Below are 17,109 nucleotides of genomic sequence, written 5' to 3' on the forward strand. Positions count from 1 at the left end.
AAGACTAATTTGTTTGTTTGCTAAGTGTTTATGTAAACAATCAGTCTATCCAAATGTACAAATCAGTGACTCAGCCTCAACACTGCACTGGTTGTGTAGCAGCTTCCTCCTATGTCATGTGGGGCCATTGTGTCTGGCGCCATCTGCTGGCTGGCTGCCTTCCTGCAGCTCCCTGAGGAGTAGCAGCTTAAAGCATGAGGAGGGAACAGCTTTGCTATGTTCTTGCTCACCTTGGCTTCTATAGCTGTGTTAAACAATGTGTTGGTGAAGAGAGTTGTATTTGATGAATTGGATGATGTGTTAATCTTGGCTTTGAGTGGCTTTGCTTGACGCTGTTGTAACAAAAGCACTGTCCTTGTTTGTCCTTTCTCGTCTGATCTTTACTGGTAATGTAGCTGTATTAGTGACCCGTTTGGTGGGACTGTTGTAAATATGTTCTCACATGTGTGTCTCCTAGTTGGTCCGTCTGTGCCCCCGGCGGTATCGTACACGAAGCGTGGCCAGGCCCTGAGTGTGGAGAGTGACCACAGGGAGGAGTGGGATGGAGCGCGCCGGTTGGAGCTCAGCACTTCGAAAGGAGACGTTCCCGCTTCACCGCTGGGCGTTCAGGAGAGAAAGAAAGCTACAAGTGCTGTGGGGGTGAGGACACATCTGCTCACACATAACCACATAATGTATACCTTTTGCACAAAAACAACTAAGTGCGTGCAGGTCTATGATCTAAAAGAAAAAATATATAATTAATATATAGCTTTATGTTAGTTTTCCATTTTTTGTGTTTCATCATTGCTCTATATATTCACTCCCTGAGACATCAGGTTTCAGTGATGCTCAGTCTAACATGCTTTTCTCTCTTTCACACAAGCAGACCAATGGATCAATGACTCGAAGGAACACATATGTGTGTGAACGATCCTCTACTGACCGCTATTCAGCTATTCCCAATGGCAAAGACAGCAGGTAAACACAAACAGCTTGTGGTAAGCTGCAGGGTGAGATCTACCTCTCCATGTTCTCTGTGTTTATGTCCAAGCCATTTTTTTTTTGCCTGAATGAGTAGTGCATAATACAAACCCCAACTATGACCAAGTTTTGATGAAGTATCTTTATCCTCGGCCCTCAGTTTAACCGAGGTGTCAGGGAGCACCTCATCGACTGCAATGAGCTCGACACGTCCTCGCCACACCAAGTCCATGTCATCGTCAGGGCATCCTTCAAAGAGCACACTGCCCCCCATTGACGACAACACGGAGCTGAAAGCCAGGTGAGCAGCCCGATCATGAGCCGGTCATCTGCAAAAACTGTGGCAACACAACTGTGTGTCTTGTGGCAAAGATTTACCTCTAAATTACAGTATTTATAGAGAGCATCCTCATGGGACAGTGACCCCAGCACTTCTCCTACTTAGGAGCGACACACAAATGTTATAGCTATTTAGCTTCTTTTTGTTCTTGTTTTGTATGTCCTTTTTGTTGTTATGTATCTTTCTGAGACTTTTTCTCTCCATGGTCCTTTTTATATCTCGTCATAGTCATTTTGAGAGTCTTTGTGGTCATTTTGTGTCTCTTCTTAGTAATTTTCAGTCACTTTGTAGTTGCTTTGTTTCTCTTTGTGGTTGTTTTGCCATTTTTCATAGTCGTGAGTCTCTTTGTGGTCTTTTTCCACCTGTTTTGCATCTCTTTGAAGTGTTTTCTTTGTCACTTTGTTCTTGGGGCCACTGGACCTGCAGAGTAGGCTTGTTCAGAAATCCATCAATGAGGATGTTAAAAGAGTATCACATGCAATGATTTTCCTATAATGTTTATGTTGCAGCTCTTCTCCGCGGGGTCCGTCCACCTCTCCGTCTGCACACAGTATTAGCACCCCAGAGAAGAACCGTTTCCCCCGAGGTACCACCAGTCGCAGCACCTTCCACGGAGCTCAGCTCAGAGACCGGCGCAGTGCCACCTATAACGGCCCCCCGGCTTCGCCCACATTGTCCCATGATACAGGGGCTCTTGCTCAGCAACGCAGGGGCACTTCCACTGGGATCATCAGCAAGATCACCTCCAAGTTTGTTCGCAGGTCAGTGAAGACAAACAGCTACACCGTGTTTTACTGACTACAACTAACAGTTAATGCCGGGGTTGGCAGTTTTCTGGAAAAAGAAACAAGACATTCATTTCAATCTTCACAATTGTGATACTGTTGCATTTACTGCATATAAGCTGCAATTCTATGAGAATTACTGTCCTCTTTAAATGGCCGGACAGTTCTTCAAGTCTCTAGCTTGCAACATAAACACAAACTTTAATTTGGCTATGGTAAGAAGAAGGCTGAACTAGCAGCATTTTCTTTAAACATTAAAATTTATTTCAGACTGTCTGTTAGACTCTCTGTTTGAGAAGTCTGTTTCTGTTTTTTGGGTTTGCATTTGTAGAACAGCCAATGGGAATGTCCTTTCTCTGGTTGACCTGTGATTGGCTAAAGTTTTCTGTCACACGCTAGATTTTCTAAAGTCCAAAGCCAAAAGGAGGTGGAGAAGTTTTTTCCATGACTACTTGGATTACAATATACTGAAAGGTTATAATAGTATTTCTGTTCAGTGAGGACCTAAACCAGACTTCCTAACCCAGTTTTAACATTCTTTTTGACAGGCATGTCTTAACTCAAAAAACACAAGATTTACAAGCCACTTTATACTGACCAAAGAACTGACCTGAATAAGTGCTTTTGTTTCGAAAGAATTGTTATTTTGCTACTTAGTCAGACAGGCTCATGGATTTGGTGCAATGTATCTGCATGCGTAATTACTAATCACACTAAATGTCAGATGGATCAAGTATTAGCTTTGCTCAAATTAGAGAAACACCAATTTATTCCAACTAAAAACTAAAAGTGCTGTAATTAACATTTTTATTGAATGTCATCTGCTTTCATTGTTAAAAACTTTCTCTTTACATGCACCCATAATATCTTATCTATCTTAATATCAACATCAACAGTAATTAAAATGTTTAGAGGGAAAAATAAAGATTCGGTGGAGCTGTTAACAACTCATCTGAATATCTGAAATGTGACCCTGACTACACTGTTTGTGTAACACGTAAGATGACAGCAAGGTTGAAAACTACTGACTTAGTCTGACTGTGTTGTATGTTGAAAAGCTTGTTTTATAACCCTTAATGTGAAGTCTTTAAGAAACTACTTATTTAAGCTGTCAAATAAATATAGTTGAGTATGAAGTATAATATTTCCCCCTGAAATGTAGTGGAGTAGAAGTGTGAAGTAACATAAAACTTAAATATCTAGTAAAGTATGAGTACAGTGTTACAGGTATAATAATATCAGTGTCATATTTTCTTTTATTTGCTTATTAGCACAAAATGCAAAGAAACAGCTAAGTCTAAGGGCTTAGTCATACAAACTGAATGGCTGATTGCTAAAATAGTTAACGCTGCACCTCAAAGTACATGTAGCGACTTTTAAAAAAAACATCCATGGATCTGCTTAAAACTTAGTAAAATTCCCAAAACCAAACTAAAGAGACTGAAGGAGTAGTGGAGTAGATTTAAACTTTTTCAGCTGTGAAAACACACTCATCTGTCTCTGTAGTACAGTAGGTCCACTCTCTGGCCTAGTCCCAGTCCTTAGTGATTATGTCACACACACACACTGTTACCCTCTGCTGTCACTATAGCTACTGTAGCACTGGACCACATCATGCATACAGCTGTTAGCTCCATGTGTCTCCTTCACACTGGCCCATCTGGTAGAGGCTCATAGCTTTCTCTCCTTCTCTCCCCGCATAGAGCTCTGTCTTTCAGGTCGACCCGGAGGTAGGAGAACATAACGCTTGCTGCACCTGTCCCCCCTGTCCAAAAACAAAAAACTGTGCCCACTATGACCTTGGCCCATGTTTCCTTAACCCCTTACGTACTTGCCCACGACACCACATCCTTTCCTAATGACACCCTTGTTATGCCGTGTACTTCCTTCCCTTGTGTCCACTGCCTCGAGAACAAACCTCAGGGCTCACCAGCTTTTTTTCCTGTACCAAGCTCAGCCATGGCTTTCCTCTCCTTACTCTCCCCCGTCTTCATGCTGAGCTTTAGAGAACAGATCAGGCACATTATGGAGGCTGAGTCCAAGATTTAGAGCTACGTTTCCACTCCTTACAGATCATTGGGGATTAAGGACAGGTAGCGTACAGTAGATGGGATGATGCATTTTTTATTGTGCAGGGCCTACAGTAGTCACACTCACCTCATTGTGTGCTGAACCCTGATACCCAGGAGTGTGGATTCTTTCCTGGCATGATGCCTGACACCCCTCTCTGTGTCCAGTGATGATGGGGTGGTGTTGGTAGTGCAGGGGGAACTCATATTGACATATCAGCTTGTGGGAGTAATGCTGTCTCCCTGGTTTCTTTCAGGGTGCCCAGTGAGGGAGAGGCCAGTGCCAGGACGGAAACACCAAGGTGAGAATTTAATGAAAATGTAGATTTCGTAGAGATCCTGTCACCAACTTCTGCCTCCTTCAACGCCTCTCTAAACGTCTTTTTTCTCTCTTCTTCTTCTGTCTAACTTTGTTGTTGTAGAAGTGCGTCAGGTGACACCAAGGAGGAGGGTGGTCGGGACTCCAAGCCTCGCTCTCTTCGTTTCACCTGGAGCATGAAGACCACCTCCTCCATGGAGCCCGCCGAGATGATGAGGGAGATCCGAAAGGTTCTGGACGCCAACAGCTGCGATTATGAGCAGCGCGAACGCTTCCTGCTTTTCTGTGTCCATGGGGACGCTCGCCAGGACAACCTGGTGCAATGGGAGATGGAGGTGTGCAAGCTGCCACGCCTCTCACTCAACGGCGTGCGCTTCAAGAGGATATCGGGCACTTCCATAGCCTTTAAGAATATCGCCTGCAAAATTGCCAATGAGCTCAAACTGTGACGGCAGATGGAGTCCCAGTCAGTCTTTGGTGAGCTCTGGTTACGGTCTCATCTCATCACTGGATTAGTGTTGACTTACAGGACAAAAATTCAGCACTGAAGGTCCTCACCTCGCAGAATCAGGGTGGACTCGGCTGGTAACGTGCAATACTGGCCACGAATGTACTGTACAGGGTAGTGGATCAGAGAGATATCGCAAGGTTTAACCTCTGTGACGGAGAGCTAGCAAAAACAGCTAAATACCCCCACCCTCCTTAATTTTTCTTCCGTCCGGCCCTCTGTCTCTCTCAACAGCCCGCTGCTCCTCGTCATAGCACACATTCATGTAACATGCAGTATGCAACTGAAGATGGCCATCCTGCAATAATGTTTTCAATCTCTTTTTCTAAACGCCTACTACAAGATCTACTCTCCTCGCTGAATAACCATTAAAATTACTGAAAGCTAAAATAGCCGCTTTTCCACCTGTGTTAAGTCAGTATATAGATCAGGCTGGAGCCCATACTAAAACTATGTAAAAAGAGAATTGTACTGTATGCATAACATCTGCAGGTACTGTATTGTATATTGATTTTACGTTCTGTACAGAATTTTATTGTCAATACTGTCTTTTTTCATGGGATTTCAGTTCTTTCCTAATATAATTGATGTCTCTTAACACATTATCCTTTTGGTCTGTGAGTTGTTGTTTTTTTTATTATTCTTTTTTTTAAGAGCCACCCTACGAAAATAGTGTTTTTAATTTTATTTAAAGAGCACTAAATTATTTTGTGGAGTATTAAGGGATGCGTTCCCTTGCCTTTTATGTTATATTTTATTTGCCTATGGAAAAAAACACTAAGTTGCACCGCATAGACTTGAGTAGTAACTTCAGTTAAAACTGAAAATGTGTTCACTTTATTTTCTCTCAGCAGTAGGTCAGTGATTTGGAGATCCTGCTGCAATTGCACAAGTTTTCCAGGGTGATGTGTATGAACATGAGAGTATGCACCTGTATTTCTTTCATGTTAGTTTGGTAGTCCTCAATTACAAAAAAAGCAGGGTTTAAATTGGATTTCTTTAGAAAGCGGAGGATTTATTTAGGACTGAAGGTGCATGAAAAGTCAAACAATCACCATAAAAGCAGCAGTTTGTCTCGTGGAGCCTTTCTAAAGAGCCTGATTTAGTCCTGCCACCAGTGTGATTGTGCAGGTACTTGTGTATCTCCTCGCTTGTGTTTTTCTTTTTTTTCCCTTTTTTTTTTTTTTTGATTCAGCGGATTTTATTGTATTTATTCCATTACATTGTAATGTGCTGCTTTGTAGAATTGAGGCGTGCACTTTGTTGGAGAAAATAAAAAGGATTTTATTTGTTTGTATTTATTTTATTTTATTTCTCAGATCTGTTACACAACTAACTTCAAGACGACAATTTCCCTCAAGCAATGAAGTGTTAGTGCGTGTTGCTCTGCTTTGAGCACTGGGTGTTGGCGTTTCACACTGAAGCAATGTCATGCTACACAGTACCAGCAGGAAGCTCAGATGTAACAGTTAGTAATGTAAACCTTTATTGACTCTAAGTAGCATGATATTAGTCAATAACTTAATCCTAATTATGACACAATTAATGTATTTTGCATACATGTTAGTCAAAGGTAAAGCATTATGAACAATATCCTCATTTCAGTTTCTTTAAGTATGTGAAAATAGTTCCTGTGTGTGCCTAAAATGTTTCCCATACTTCTTATGAAAAACTAATTTTCAATACTTAAAACATTATACAAACCATTAACGATAAAAATGTAAGTTGCAAGGATTTACAAGTAGATTCTCACATTTATGCTGACATTTTCCAAATTATAAACAAAATTATTTGAAACCATTCTCCCTAACAAATGTGTATCTTAACTGGTGTGGTCCCTCTTAAACTTACAAAAGCTTCATTTACAAATCTTTTAGCATACAAGTGGAAAAATGTAAACATTTCGTTTTGGCAGATTTCTTCAGTTAAACATGTTAATAGGTTAAAAAGTACCATTTCGTTATTACTTTCTGTAGATAAATATATGAGATTACAAATGTATAAACATTGCTGAGTCACATGAAAAGCTGAACACAAATAAAAGAACCTACTAGCAAGATTTAATGGATTTATGAGCATGGATGTTGCATTTGTCAGGATGGAACGGCCTGTGTGAGGCCCTGGTCATGCATTAATGTCTTGACAACATATTGGCTCTAACCCTAACTTGAGGTGCGTGCATTGAACTCTAAACATGCATCTCAGCCAAATGTATTTGATTGAGATACATGCATTTATTTCTAAATGTATCATGCACTGATTTGAATGACATAAAAAAAGTAAGAGTAATGCCTGCTTTGCTCAAGTTAGGATTGCCTTGTTGCAGTGTTGTGTGGATCTGCTGTAACAGCCATCCATAAACACAGAAACCACTCAAATTACCAAACAGCCAGTCAAGAAAACAATCACTCAGTTGCTCAGATCAATGACCAGGTGCTCATAAATCTGAGTTTTCCCTTTGAAACTGGAGGCCAGCAGGAACTGCCGGTTGTCTATGGAGACTGGAGAGAAGGCCCTTGGCGCCTGGATGTTCACCTCCTGGAAGTGGACAAACTCGCCCTTCTTGGCATCCCAGCGGTACACCTGGGTGAAAGAGTAATCGCTGCCCAGGATGGCGTACTGCCAGCTGCCCACAGAGAAGGGCTGGAACACCATGGAGCCACGGGAGGGCATGGTCTGCAATTCTCTAAAGAGGGCCCCGTCCCAGCGCATGACTTTGGAGTCGCCGATGAAGCGCGTCAAACAGATGTAGAGGTCGGATTTGACCTGAAAGTGCTTCACAGCGTAGACGTCCTCCATCTCTGGGATGTCAGTGCGTCTGTCAAACTGCTTGGTGCTTTTGTTCCACTGGTAGATGACCGGCCTCTGGGAGCTGCTGGACAGGATCAGGTGAGGTTTGGAGGAGATCTCCATGTATTCCACATCGGTGTCCCGGTACCACGGGTGGAGCCCCGACTGGTGAGAGTAGAAGCCATTGCCGTTCCACTTGTAGATGGTGGTGGAGCCAGCCTTGGAGCTGTCTGCTATGACGAAGAAGGATTCTCCATCGATGCGGAACGTCTCGACATCGTTTGGTTTGCGGATTTTGAGGATGTCGATGCCTTGGAGCTTGATGAATTTGTTGGCAGAGGTGTCTCGCTTGTAGATGTGTGAGCCGCCAAACAGCTGAGCCACAATGACAAAGAGCTGGTTGTCAATGACCAGAGGTTTGCAAATCACTGTGGATGTGCCTGTGAAGAGAGCAAAAAAGACAGTTTGATTGAGATGCATGTCTCCATCTAGTGGCTCCTCTTCTAATCTCACCACGTCCTCTCAGACTCACACAGCTCAATCACAACAATATGACAGCATGCTCATGGGCAGATTATGAGACAATGAGCCCCACTATCTTTCCTACAAAGATGGTTAACACTCATCTAACACTTTTTGTTGTTATTTTGCATCTCTTTGTAGTCGTTCATTTCTCTGTGGTTTTGTTTCTGGTTTGTGGTAACGGTGTGTCTCTTTGTAGTTTTGTGATTGTTTTATATTGTATGATATATATTGTATTTAACCATTATTAATTATTTAGGTATATATATATATATATATATATATATATATATATATATATATATGTATATATATATATATAGATCGATAGATAGATAGATAGATACACAGCTTGACAACTCAGACAGACAGCAAATCAACACTATATGCTAGACAGATCACCAAATACTTGGTTATAATATTGTATGGTAGACAAGCATTTCTTATTAGGGCCCGAGCAACGACCTGCGAGGTCCCTATTGTAATTCGAATGATTCTTTATTTTTATTCTTTGTCTCAAATGATCGCATTTTTTACTGCCTGAACATACCCCAAAACTCATGAAACTTTAAATATAAGTCACACCAGGTGAAAATTTTTATAATCTATCGTCATCCTGAATTTTCACCACTAGGTGGTGCTATAATAAAGGAAAGTGCGTTTTGGCTAATAACTCCCACATACTTCATCGAACATTCAAAAATCTTATATTCACGCGTTTACTGAGTTTTGCTGAATCTCGTGATATAGGCCATGCCCATTTTCGCCTAGTTTTTTCGCAAATTCGCGAAATGTCGCAAACCTACTTTTTCGAATTCCTCCGAGGCAATTTTCATCGTTTTGCACCAAACTTTGCACACAGCATCTATGCACCCTCATGACAAAAAGTTATTAAAAGAATTTTGATAACCCAAAGAATACTCAAGTTATTAAATAACAACAAAACAACAAGTTTTGTATAATAATGCACAAACTATCCCTTTAATCCTCATACAGTGTCTGAAGGAGGACTCTTAACTGATATGTATAAGTTAGAAGAGGCAGGTAGCAATGGTGGAAAGTAACTATGTACATTAAATCAAGTACTGGACTTAAAGTACAATTTTGAGGTACTTTTATGTACATTTTATGTAACTTTATACTTCTACTCCACTACATTTTGAGGCAAATATTGTACTTTTTACTCCTCTACATTTAGCTGACAGCTTTAATTACTTTTTCAGGTCAAGATTTAAAATGACAAACATAATACATTTAAAATGATTACCTATTTTTATAAATTAAACCACTTAAAAGTTTATTAGGTAGTTAAAATTAGCGGAGTGGAGTCATTTCACAGTGTGGTATTAGTACTTTTACTAAGTAAAGGATCTGAATACTTCATCCACCACTGTCCTTTTGACTTCTTTACTTTTTAATTTATAATTTTTATTTTTAAATTTAAAATTTTATTTTTTAAATTGTTATTTATTTATTTATTTTTTTCGCAATGCTCTTTTTACTTCTTTACTTTTTATTTTTGTTATTTTTTTATTTTTAAAAAAATGCATTATTTTTTGTTAATTTTTCAATTTTTCAATTTTTCAATTTTTCAATTTTTATTTTTTTTTAATTTTTTTTAATTTTTTTTAAATTTTTTTATTTTTTTTTAATTTTTTTGATTTAATTTTTTAATTTTTAATTTTTTTAATTTAATTTTATTATTATTATTATATTAATTTTTCTGCGCAATGCGCATGCGCGGCCCCGTTGCGCTACTGCGCATGTGCGGCCTCGTTGCGCTACTGCGCATGTGCGGCTTTGTTGCGCTACTGCGCATGTGCGGCCTTGTTGCTCTTCTGCGCATGCGCGGTCTTGTTGCGCTACTGCGCATGTGCGGGCCCGTTGCGCTACCGCGCATGTGCAGGCCCGTTGCGCTACTGCGCATGTGCGGCCTTGTTTTGCTACTGCGCATGTGCGGCCCTGTTGAGCTACTGCGCATGCGCAGGCCTGTTGCGTTTCTGCGCATGCGCAGAAAAGCCGCGCATGCGTAGAAGCACAACAGAGCCAAAATAAATAAATAAATAAATAAAAATTAAAAAAATACAATAAAATTTAAAATTTAAAAATAAAAATTACAAATTAAAAAGTAAAGAAGTCAAAAGGACAGTGGTGGAAGAAGTATTCAGATCCTTTACTTCAGTAAGAGTACTAATACCACACTGTGAAATGACTCCACTCCGCTAATTTTAACTACCTAATAAACTTTTAAGTGGTTTAATTTATAAAAATGGGTAATCATTTTAAATGTATCATGTTTGTCATTTTAAATCTTGACCTGAAAAGTAATTAAAGCTGTCAGCTAAATGTAGAGGAGTAAAAAGTACAATATTTGCCTCAAAATGTAGTGGAGTAGAAGTATAAAGTTACATAAAATGTACAAACTTTTTTTTTATTAAGCTATAAGTAAAACATTTTTTTATAAAATGACCTGGCTGCCATAAGTTAGTTGACGTCACATGATGACCTGCGGCAGGTGAAAGGTCATCATGTGACGTAACCTCTGTTTCGCTAACGTGCAGCTAGCGCAGGACGCTGTAGCCACGGCGGAGTTGTGATTTATTATGACGTTTTATTTACAGTCTCAGCGTTACGCGGTGTCATAACATAACATTTGGCTCTGAGTGCTGGTGCTTCGTCTGAGAAATAACACCTGTATTCAACTTCTCGCTGTGTAGCGGCTGATGTTAGAGACACAGTGAGTAAGGACACAGTCTGAAGAAATCTGAATCATTTCGTGATTGTTTAGTCATCTTGATCTGTGTAAGTTGAACAAGTCTGTTCAGGTCTGCCAGTAGCATCGAGGACTCTGGATTTTAGTGAAGTTGTGCTGTATAATGAGTCATTAGCTGTAATCAGACCATGTGTTTGATACACTTTTTAGTGTGGACAGAACTTTTTGCTTTCAATATTTTAGTATTCAGTAGGCCCTATATTTATTTGCAGGCTACCTTGGATTTTGTAGTACTGTATATATTTTTGTATGCTAAGAAGTATGTCATGTGTTTATGACATGCATGATAAACCATCTTAATGTTTTCTATTTGGTGTTTTGGTGTTTTACACACCGTTGTCATACTTTATTTTTATATTTCATTTGTTTGATATATATGAAAATAGAGAATGCAGTCTGCTGTATCTGAGATCAGTTTTTTTAGTGATACAATTGAAATCAGTAATTTAATTACTCACTTTTTACCAGTGCCTCTTTTTATTGAGTTGAGGTAAAGTGATACCTTTCCTCTGTATGTACTGGGTACGACTGCATCATATTTGCCACAAGACAGCAGAGTAGCTACCAGGATGTATTGAGTGGAGGTAAAGCAATTTATGCTTTATTGTCCATAATATTAAATTTGTAAGCTGTTAACTTATGCTATCATAGCTTTTTTTACTTAAGTTACTTATAATGTTGATTTATCTTAAATGAGGTGAGATGATTTTCTGTTTTTACAATAATAATTATGAACAATAACAAGCTCTACACGCTTTATAGTTGTTTGTGTCTCTGTGGTCATTCTGTTTGTGGTTGTAGTCATTTTGTAGTAATTTTGTGTCTCTGAAGTTGCTTTGCCTTATTTGTAGTTTTATGTTTCTTTGTGGTCTTTTTTTCATCTCCTTCTGCTTGGCATGTTGCTCTTCGAGTGACCTTTTGTAGCTGAATAGCTCTTGACACTTTGGACCCCTGGGCCTGTGCCCAGAAGGCTCTTCCAGTAATCCATCTATGAACATATTTTAAATAGCTTTTACTTACTGTCAATGTCGTCATAGTTTCTGAAGACCATCTCCACGTGATCCCACTCCAGAAAGCTGCATTTCCCAATGAAGGGCTGTGCAAACACCACATACTGGTCGCTCCCAAAGGAAAAAGCCTCCACGGATATGGATTCAAACTTCAGGGACTGGTAGGAAGCAAATTCTGTGATTGAAACAAAAACACACTTTTAATAACTTTAGAAAAATAGGTATAAGCTGTGAGGATTGTGAGAAAAGTAACGTTTAACTTAAAGTATTTTCTTTACTCCACCTGTGGTGATGCAGTCGAAGGACTGCGGTGACAGATCGTTGATCTTCTTGTCCAGCTGTGCGGCCGGGCCTTTACAGTAAATCTGATCCACTGTAGCGTTGGTGCTGTATATCCACTCCACCAGCCACTTCAGCTTACAATCACAGGTGAACTGGTTCCCTCGCAAGTCTCTGAAGGGAGAAAAAAAACCCAACATAACTTCAGACAGGAATGCTGTCAGCTCTTTGAATGGATCTAAATGATTATGCGAGACACTAAAGGCAGTATCTCACATAATAATTTGTTTATTTTCTAAACTCTATTTGCATCTATGGAATTCTCCTAAATTCACCAAAAACCTACCAATATATAAGGCCTCATTTGCATATTTAAACATACAATTTCAGAAAACGTGTAAAGCACCTATTCAGCTATAGTGTCTGCAGTCACTGAAGTATGCTGCTGTCTTTAATCTCTGGCCCTCACAGCTTCACTCTGCGCTCTCATTAATATCAAGAAGGACTATAAAGGAGCACTGAACATCTTCAGCGGGTGATAGATTACTAAACTATCTCTCTTCTTCACTGCCGCATGTAATTTTAATGGCGTTGAAAGCACCACCCACACATTTTTCAAGCCTTGGCTGAAGTGGAATAATGATACAGAGGTCTATATATAGAAGAGCCCATTGTCCATGATAGCATACATTAAGCTTGTAGTTATACAACATTATGCAGTTTATCTCTTTGTTTCCAGATAATGCATGGGTGAAGATCAAACTTACACTTTTGTCAAGGCCTCTAGACCCTTGAACAAATCTTTGGGCAGAGTCTCCAGGTTGTTGTAGGCCAGACTCCTGGAAAAGAGGAAAATCAGATCAGATTGTTTCTTGTTTCATCACCTATTGCAAATTTGTATTTTTGTAACGATCTACTGTTTGTAAAGGCTTCCAGTGCCTCATCAAATCAAAACGGGAATGTGGTGATGCAGCGTTTCCTTGCAGTGCAATATAAAGATATCTGTTAAAGAGCTCAGGCACATATTGCCACCCTGGAGACAGAAGGCAGGAACATTGCTTATTGTGAGTTTGAGGAAACATTAAGCTATTTTTAGAGCTGCCTCCTCAGCCATTTTATGGCTCTCTCTGCTACAAAATAGAGGGAAAAAAGTCAAGTCTCTGTTTAAGAGGTTGTTGTATTTTATTAGTTTCCTTGAAGCTTTGTCTTAACTATCCTGACACCGTCTTGTGTTCGTGCTCGACACACCTCAGTGTTAGTGTGGGTCTCTTTTCAATGGGTAAATTTATTGCTGTTTAACTATGAAGATATTTTACTTACTTTAGTAAATCTCTAACAAAATATATCTATAATTGGTCGAGGCTTCTACGCTTTATTAAGTTGGATATTGAAGATGACAGGATTGGCTGCATAATCATGCCAGCAGCTGCACAGTGTCACAAAAACCTCTGTGTTGCAATAAATATTGTGTAATAATCCCTGTCAGCATTTCGGTGGAACTGTTCTTGCCTGCACCTGCAGAGAGATTACAACACTTTATCCTGACACAAACAGAAACAGAAAGCGTCTCTACATTCTCTCTTACAAAAGACCAACAGGGATGAGACAAACAGAAATGGCATCATCATTTCTTGGTAAATTCTTCAGATTCAGTTCAGTTTGTTTTGCACATTAGGAGAAGTAAAACGTATAATTTCCTTTTTTTCCTTTCTCTGTATTTTGTTATTTGCAAGAATTAAATTTTCTTTCTTCTAGAGATTTGATATGTGAAGGCAACAAATTAATATTTAAAACAAACAAAAATACTTCTAGTAAAGCTGCATTCCTTGTGTTGTTCCATAATTACAAGAAATAATAATAATTCAAACATTAATTTTTTTTTTCTCTCTTCTCTTTCCTCATTCCTGCCAGGGATATGTTAGATGTATTAGTCATAGAATATTTTATATGTGTCAGTTGAGGCTTAAAGACATTGTCTTTTTATTCAGGACCTTTGCTGTCTTGCTACTGTACTCAACACTGAATCCAAATCCAAAATGCATCAACTTTTGTGTCCTTGCAGAACACAGAAATTGTGGCTTTTGTGTGCAGACCGAGCGGTCGAGGCGTGGTTTGTGTTGTTAACAGTTCGGTTTTGCATCCCTTGTACGACATATACAGTTTATACTCACAGATGCACAAGGGTTTTCAGTCCACGGAAAGCATTTGGGGAAATCGACTTGATTTGGTTGTTTTCGATGAACCTGAAAAAGGTGTTGATTAAATGCATAAGAAGTAAGACAAACATGTCTTTTAGAAACAGCTTATAAATGAGTATTATCTACTCACAGATACTCCATGTGAGGAAGACCGAGGAAAGCGTCCTCGTTTATAGATTCCAGGTTGTTGGCTGTGAAGAGGCTGTGCAGAGAGATCCATAACATTTCACTATTCCTGCTCACAAATAACAACAAGCTGTTGTCCCACATTAGCAGCTGTCTGGGAAAATAATTGGACCCCCTCCTTTATTTTTGACAGTAACCCAAATACATCAAAAACATGGATCAATGCTCTATCGAGATTTCTGCACTCAAACGTATTTGTTTTAAAGGACATGGTGACTCAGTCAATAGTCCATCACATGAGACAGGAATGAAGGGGGATTCCCTCTTCAAAAGGAGGGATTCCCCATCAATAAATCTGCTTCTGAAACAAGGTGTGCTTCACAAAATACAGTGATACATGTTCAGGCAAGGCTTGGATGCAGATCCAGCTTAGACTCTGCTGTGAAAAGGCATGCAGGGAAATCATTCAGAAACTGGTTACTGATTTAGCTCCCCATTCCAATCAATAGGATTTGCCCATTGTATTATAATGTGTGGCATTAGTGAGGAGATGTCTTGAGCATTAAACATGGCGTTGAACACCTCACTGGGGAATGACAGCATGTAACAAAGACTGAAGAACAAAAAGCTCCAGAGAGATTTCTCACAGGAGATGCAGGGCAGGCGTGTGGATGAAGCTCTCTTTCGGGATTTCTGTGAATTCAGACTTGACGAATGATCTGTGGAAGGAGAGAAAGGGGGAGGAGGACACACGACAGACATACACACTGTTAAAGCATAAAAACAGTTATACCAGTGTTGTGCTGCAGCAGAAATGAGAAATGGAAAGCACTGTTTATAAAAAGAATAATAAATCTGACTTACAGTGATATGACATCGGGCGGAAAGCTGCGAGGGATCAGTCCTGCGCTCTCGCACAGCGCGTTATCTTTGGTACATGTACATGATGAGGGACAGCGAGGCTGCCTGGCTCTCTTGCTGTCCACTACAAGTAAAACAGACGCCACTATGAGGACGCAAAGCCATGGCGAGCTTTTGGGCATCCTGCGTGTTTTTTCCATCCTTGCGAACCGCTGCGGGCACGACCTGCGCGTCGAACAGCCCTACACATGAACCAGGGTCTCCGCTGTGGCTCCTCTCCCACCACCACCACCACCGCTGCTGCTGCTGCTGCTGCTGCTGCCGGGAGGCCAAGCGACGCGCTGTCCGTCCGATCCTGTTTATCTCCGTCCGTGCGCCGCCGCCTCTCGCTCTGGAGGTGATTAAACCGTACGTCCACAGTGCAGTAATTACACTACACCCCCCCACGCGGAAAAAAAAAAATCAATATCCCGCTGTGACAGAAATACAAATCTAATCAAATCCGCCCTGTAGTGGATCAAGCTTTTTTTAAAATAAGCAGCTGGCGCGGTGACAAACGCGGTGTGAGGGCAGGTGGGGATCCCAGCGGGAGCAGACGGAGCATCTCCATCCAAAACCACGCCTTTATGATTTCAGCAAACGACACACTCTCAGTGTCGACCTCCGGGGAGGATTCCGCCCAATAATACGCAGAGGAATGGTGAAAATTTTTCGTGAATCAGCTGGAGAAAATTATAATAAAAAGAAGCCTTGACATGAGCCAGCGGATTGATGCTTGTGTGGCGCAGACGCACACGGGCTTCCTATGCGGGGAAGCGGGTGGGAAACCCGATGAAAATTAATTGTCATTATGGAAAGTATTTGCTCAGTGTGTCCCACTACACAGCCAACATCCATGCCATTACATAGCTCCTGTTATTATTTTCACTATAGGCTTGTTTCTTGCTCCAAATGTGCACAATTTATTTAGCAGATTTGGGGTTTATTTCCTGGTTTGCAAGCGGTTTCCATGGCGACTGGTGGATGCAAAATGTGTGTGTGTGTGTGTGTGTGTGTGTGTGTGTGTGTGTGATGGAGGGGTGCGGGGAAGCCCTCCTGTCACCCTGACATCTGCTCTGTCAAATGGACCCCATCCCCCTCATGTCCCCTCAAAGACAAAGAAAAGGTCTTTGCTCACATCCTGTTTTTCTCCCATCTAATTTTTCCTGAAGCCACACAACAAAGCCCACTGCTTTCTTTCTTTTTCACCTTTTTTTATTGCGATTAAAAATTGCCTTCAAAGTTTTATTGCAGACATGTATTCACTATCTAATTTCTCAGATCCCTCCAGAGTTGTAATGTGTTTATTCACGGTGCCTGGCAGGACTGCATGCGTCAGAGCCTTCTGGGAAGAAACATGTGCAGGAAGTTTGTCAAGGTCTCTGATTAAATACATTGTCATCTGAACCTCCAGTCTCTCTGATGTGATTACATCATTTGATATGCAGTGTCTGTTTATGGCAGTGATACATGATATGATACAATTCAGCCTGTAAAAAAATGAAAACAGGGCACTTAGAGGAGCAG

The 17,109-nt window shown here is 40.4% G+C and overlaps 3 protein-coding genes across 3 annotated transcripts in view; 2 read left to right on the plus strand and 1 right to left on the minus strand.

The window, feature by feature from the left end:
• LOC131993664 (serine/threonine-protein kinase MARK1-like) overlaps positions 1 to 6,281 on the plus strand; it is a 41,945-nt gene extending 35,664 nt beyond the window's left edge. Inside the window, exons 13-18 of the mRNA XM_059359654.1 lie at positions 458 to 639; positions 869 to 960; positions 1,124 to 1,264; positions 1,813 to 2,064; positions 4,415 to 4,459; positions 4,580 to 6,281. Of these exons, the coding sequence (XP_059215637.1) occupies positions 458 to 639; positions 869 to 960; positions 1,124 to 1,264; positions 1,813 to 2,064; positions 4,415 to 4,459; positions 4,580 to 4,925 (1,058 nt within the window). The 3' untranslated portion in view covers positions 4,926 to 6,281. The remainder of the gene's footprint in view (positions 1 to 457; positions 640 to 868; positions 961 to 1,123; positions 1,265 to 1,812; positions 2,065 to 4,414; positions 4,460 to 4,579) is intronic.
• LOC131993665 (leucine-rich glioma-inactivated protein 1-like) lies at positions 6,116 to 16,335 on the minus strand. The gene is made up of 8 exons (XM_059359655.1): positions 15,547 to 16,335; positions 15,330 to 15,401; positions 14,687 to 14,758; positions 14,530 to 14,601; positions 13,126 to 13,197; positions 12,363 to 12,532; positions 12,090 to 12,254; positions 6,116 to 8,214 (listed from the first exon to the last, which is right to left on the minus strand). Exons 1-8 carry the CDS (start codon positions 15,741 to 15,743, stop codon positions 7,394 to 7,396), a joined length of 1,641 nt encoding a protein of 546 aa, XP_059215638.1. The 5' UTR covers positions 15,744 to 16,335; the 3' UTR covers positions 6,116 to 7,393.
• myofl (myoferlin like) overlaps positions 10,805 to 17,109 on the plus strand; it is a 47,497-nt gene continuing 41,192 nt past the window's right edge. Inside the window, exon 1 of the mRNA XM_059359658.1 lies at positions 10,805 to 11,033. The gene's annotated coding sequence lies outside the window, so the exon portion shown is untranslated. The remainder of the gene's footprint in view (positions 11,034 to 17,109) is intronic.

The sequence above is a fragment of the Centropristis striata genome, chromosome 20 (genome assembly GCF_030273125.1).
Source record: "Centropristis striata isolate RG_2023a ecotype Rhode Island chromosome 20, C.striata_1.0, whole genome shotgun sequence".
Taxonomy (NCBI): Eukaryota; Metazoa; Chordata; class Actinopteri; order Perciformes; family Serranidae; genus Centropristis; species Centropristis striata.

Excerpts from the sequence above, each read along its gene's own strand:
- LOC131993665 (XM_059359655.1), bottom strand. The coding sequence starts at position 15,743 with ATGGAAAAAACACGCAGGATGCCCAAAAGCTCGCCATGGCTTTGCGTC. Across the intron at positions 14,759-15,329 it reads ACGCCTGCCCTGCATCTCCT|CCTCTTCACAGCCAACAACC; the intron begins GTGAGAAATCTC and ends CTCTCTGCACAG. Across the intron at positions 12,533-13,125 it reads CTAGAGGCCTTGACAAAAGT|AGACTTGCGAGGGAACCAGT; the intron begins GTAAGTTTGATC and ends TTCTCCCTTCAG.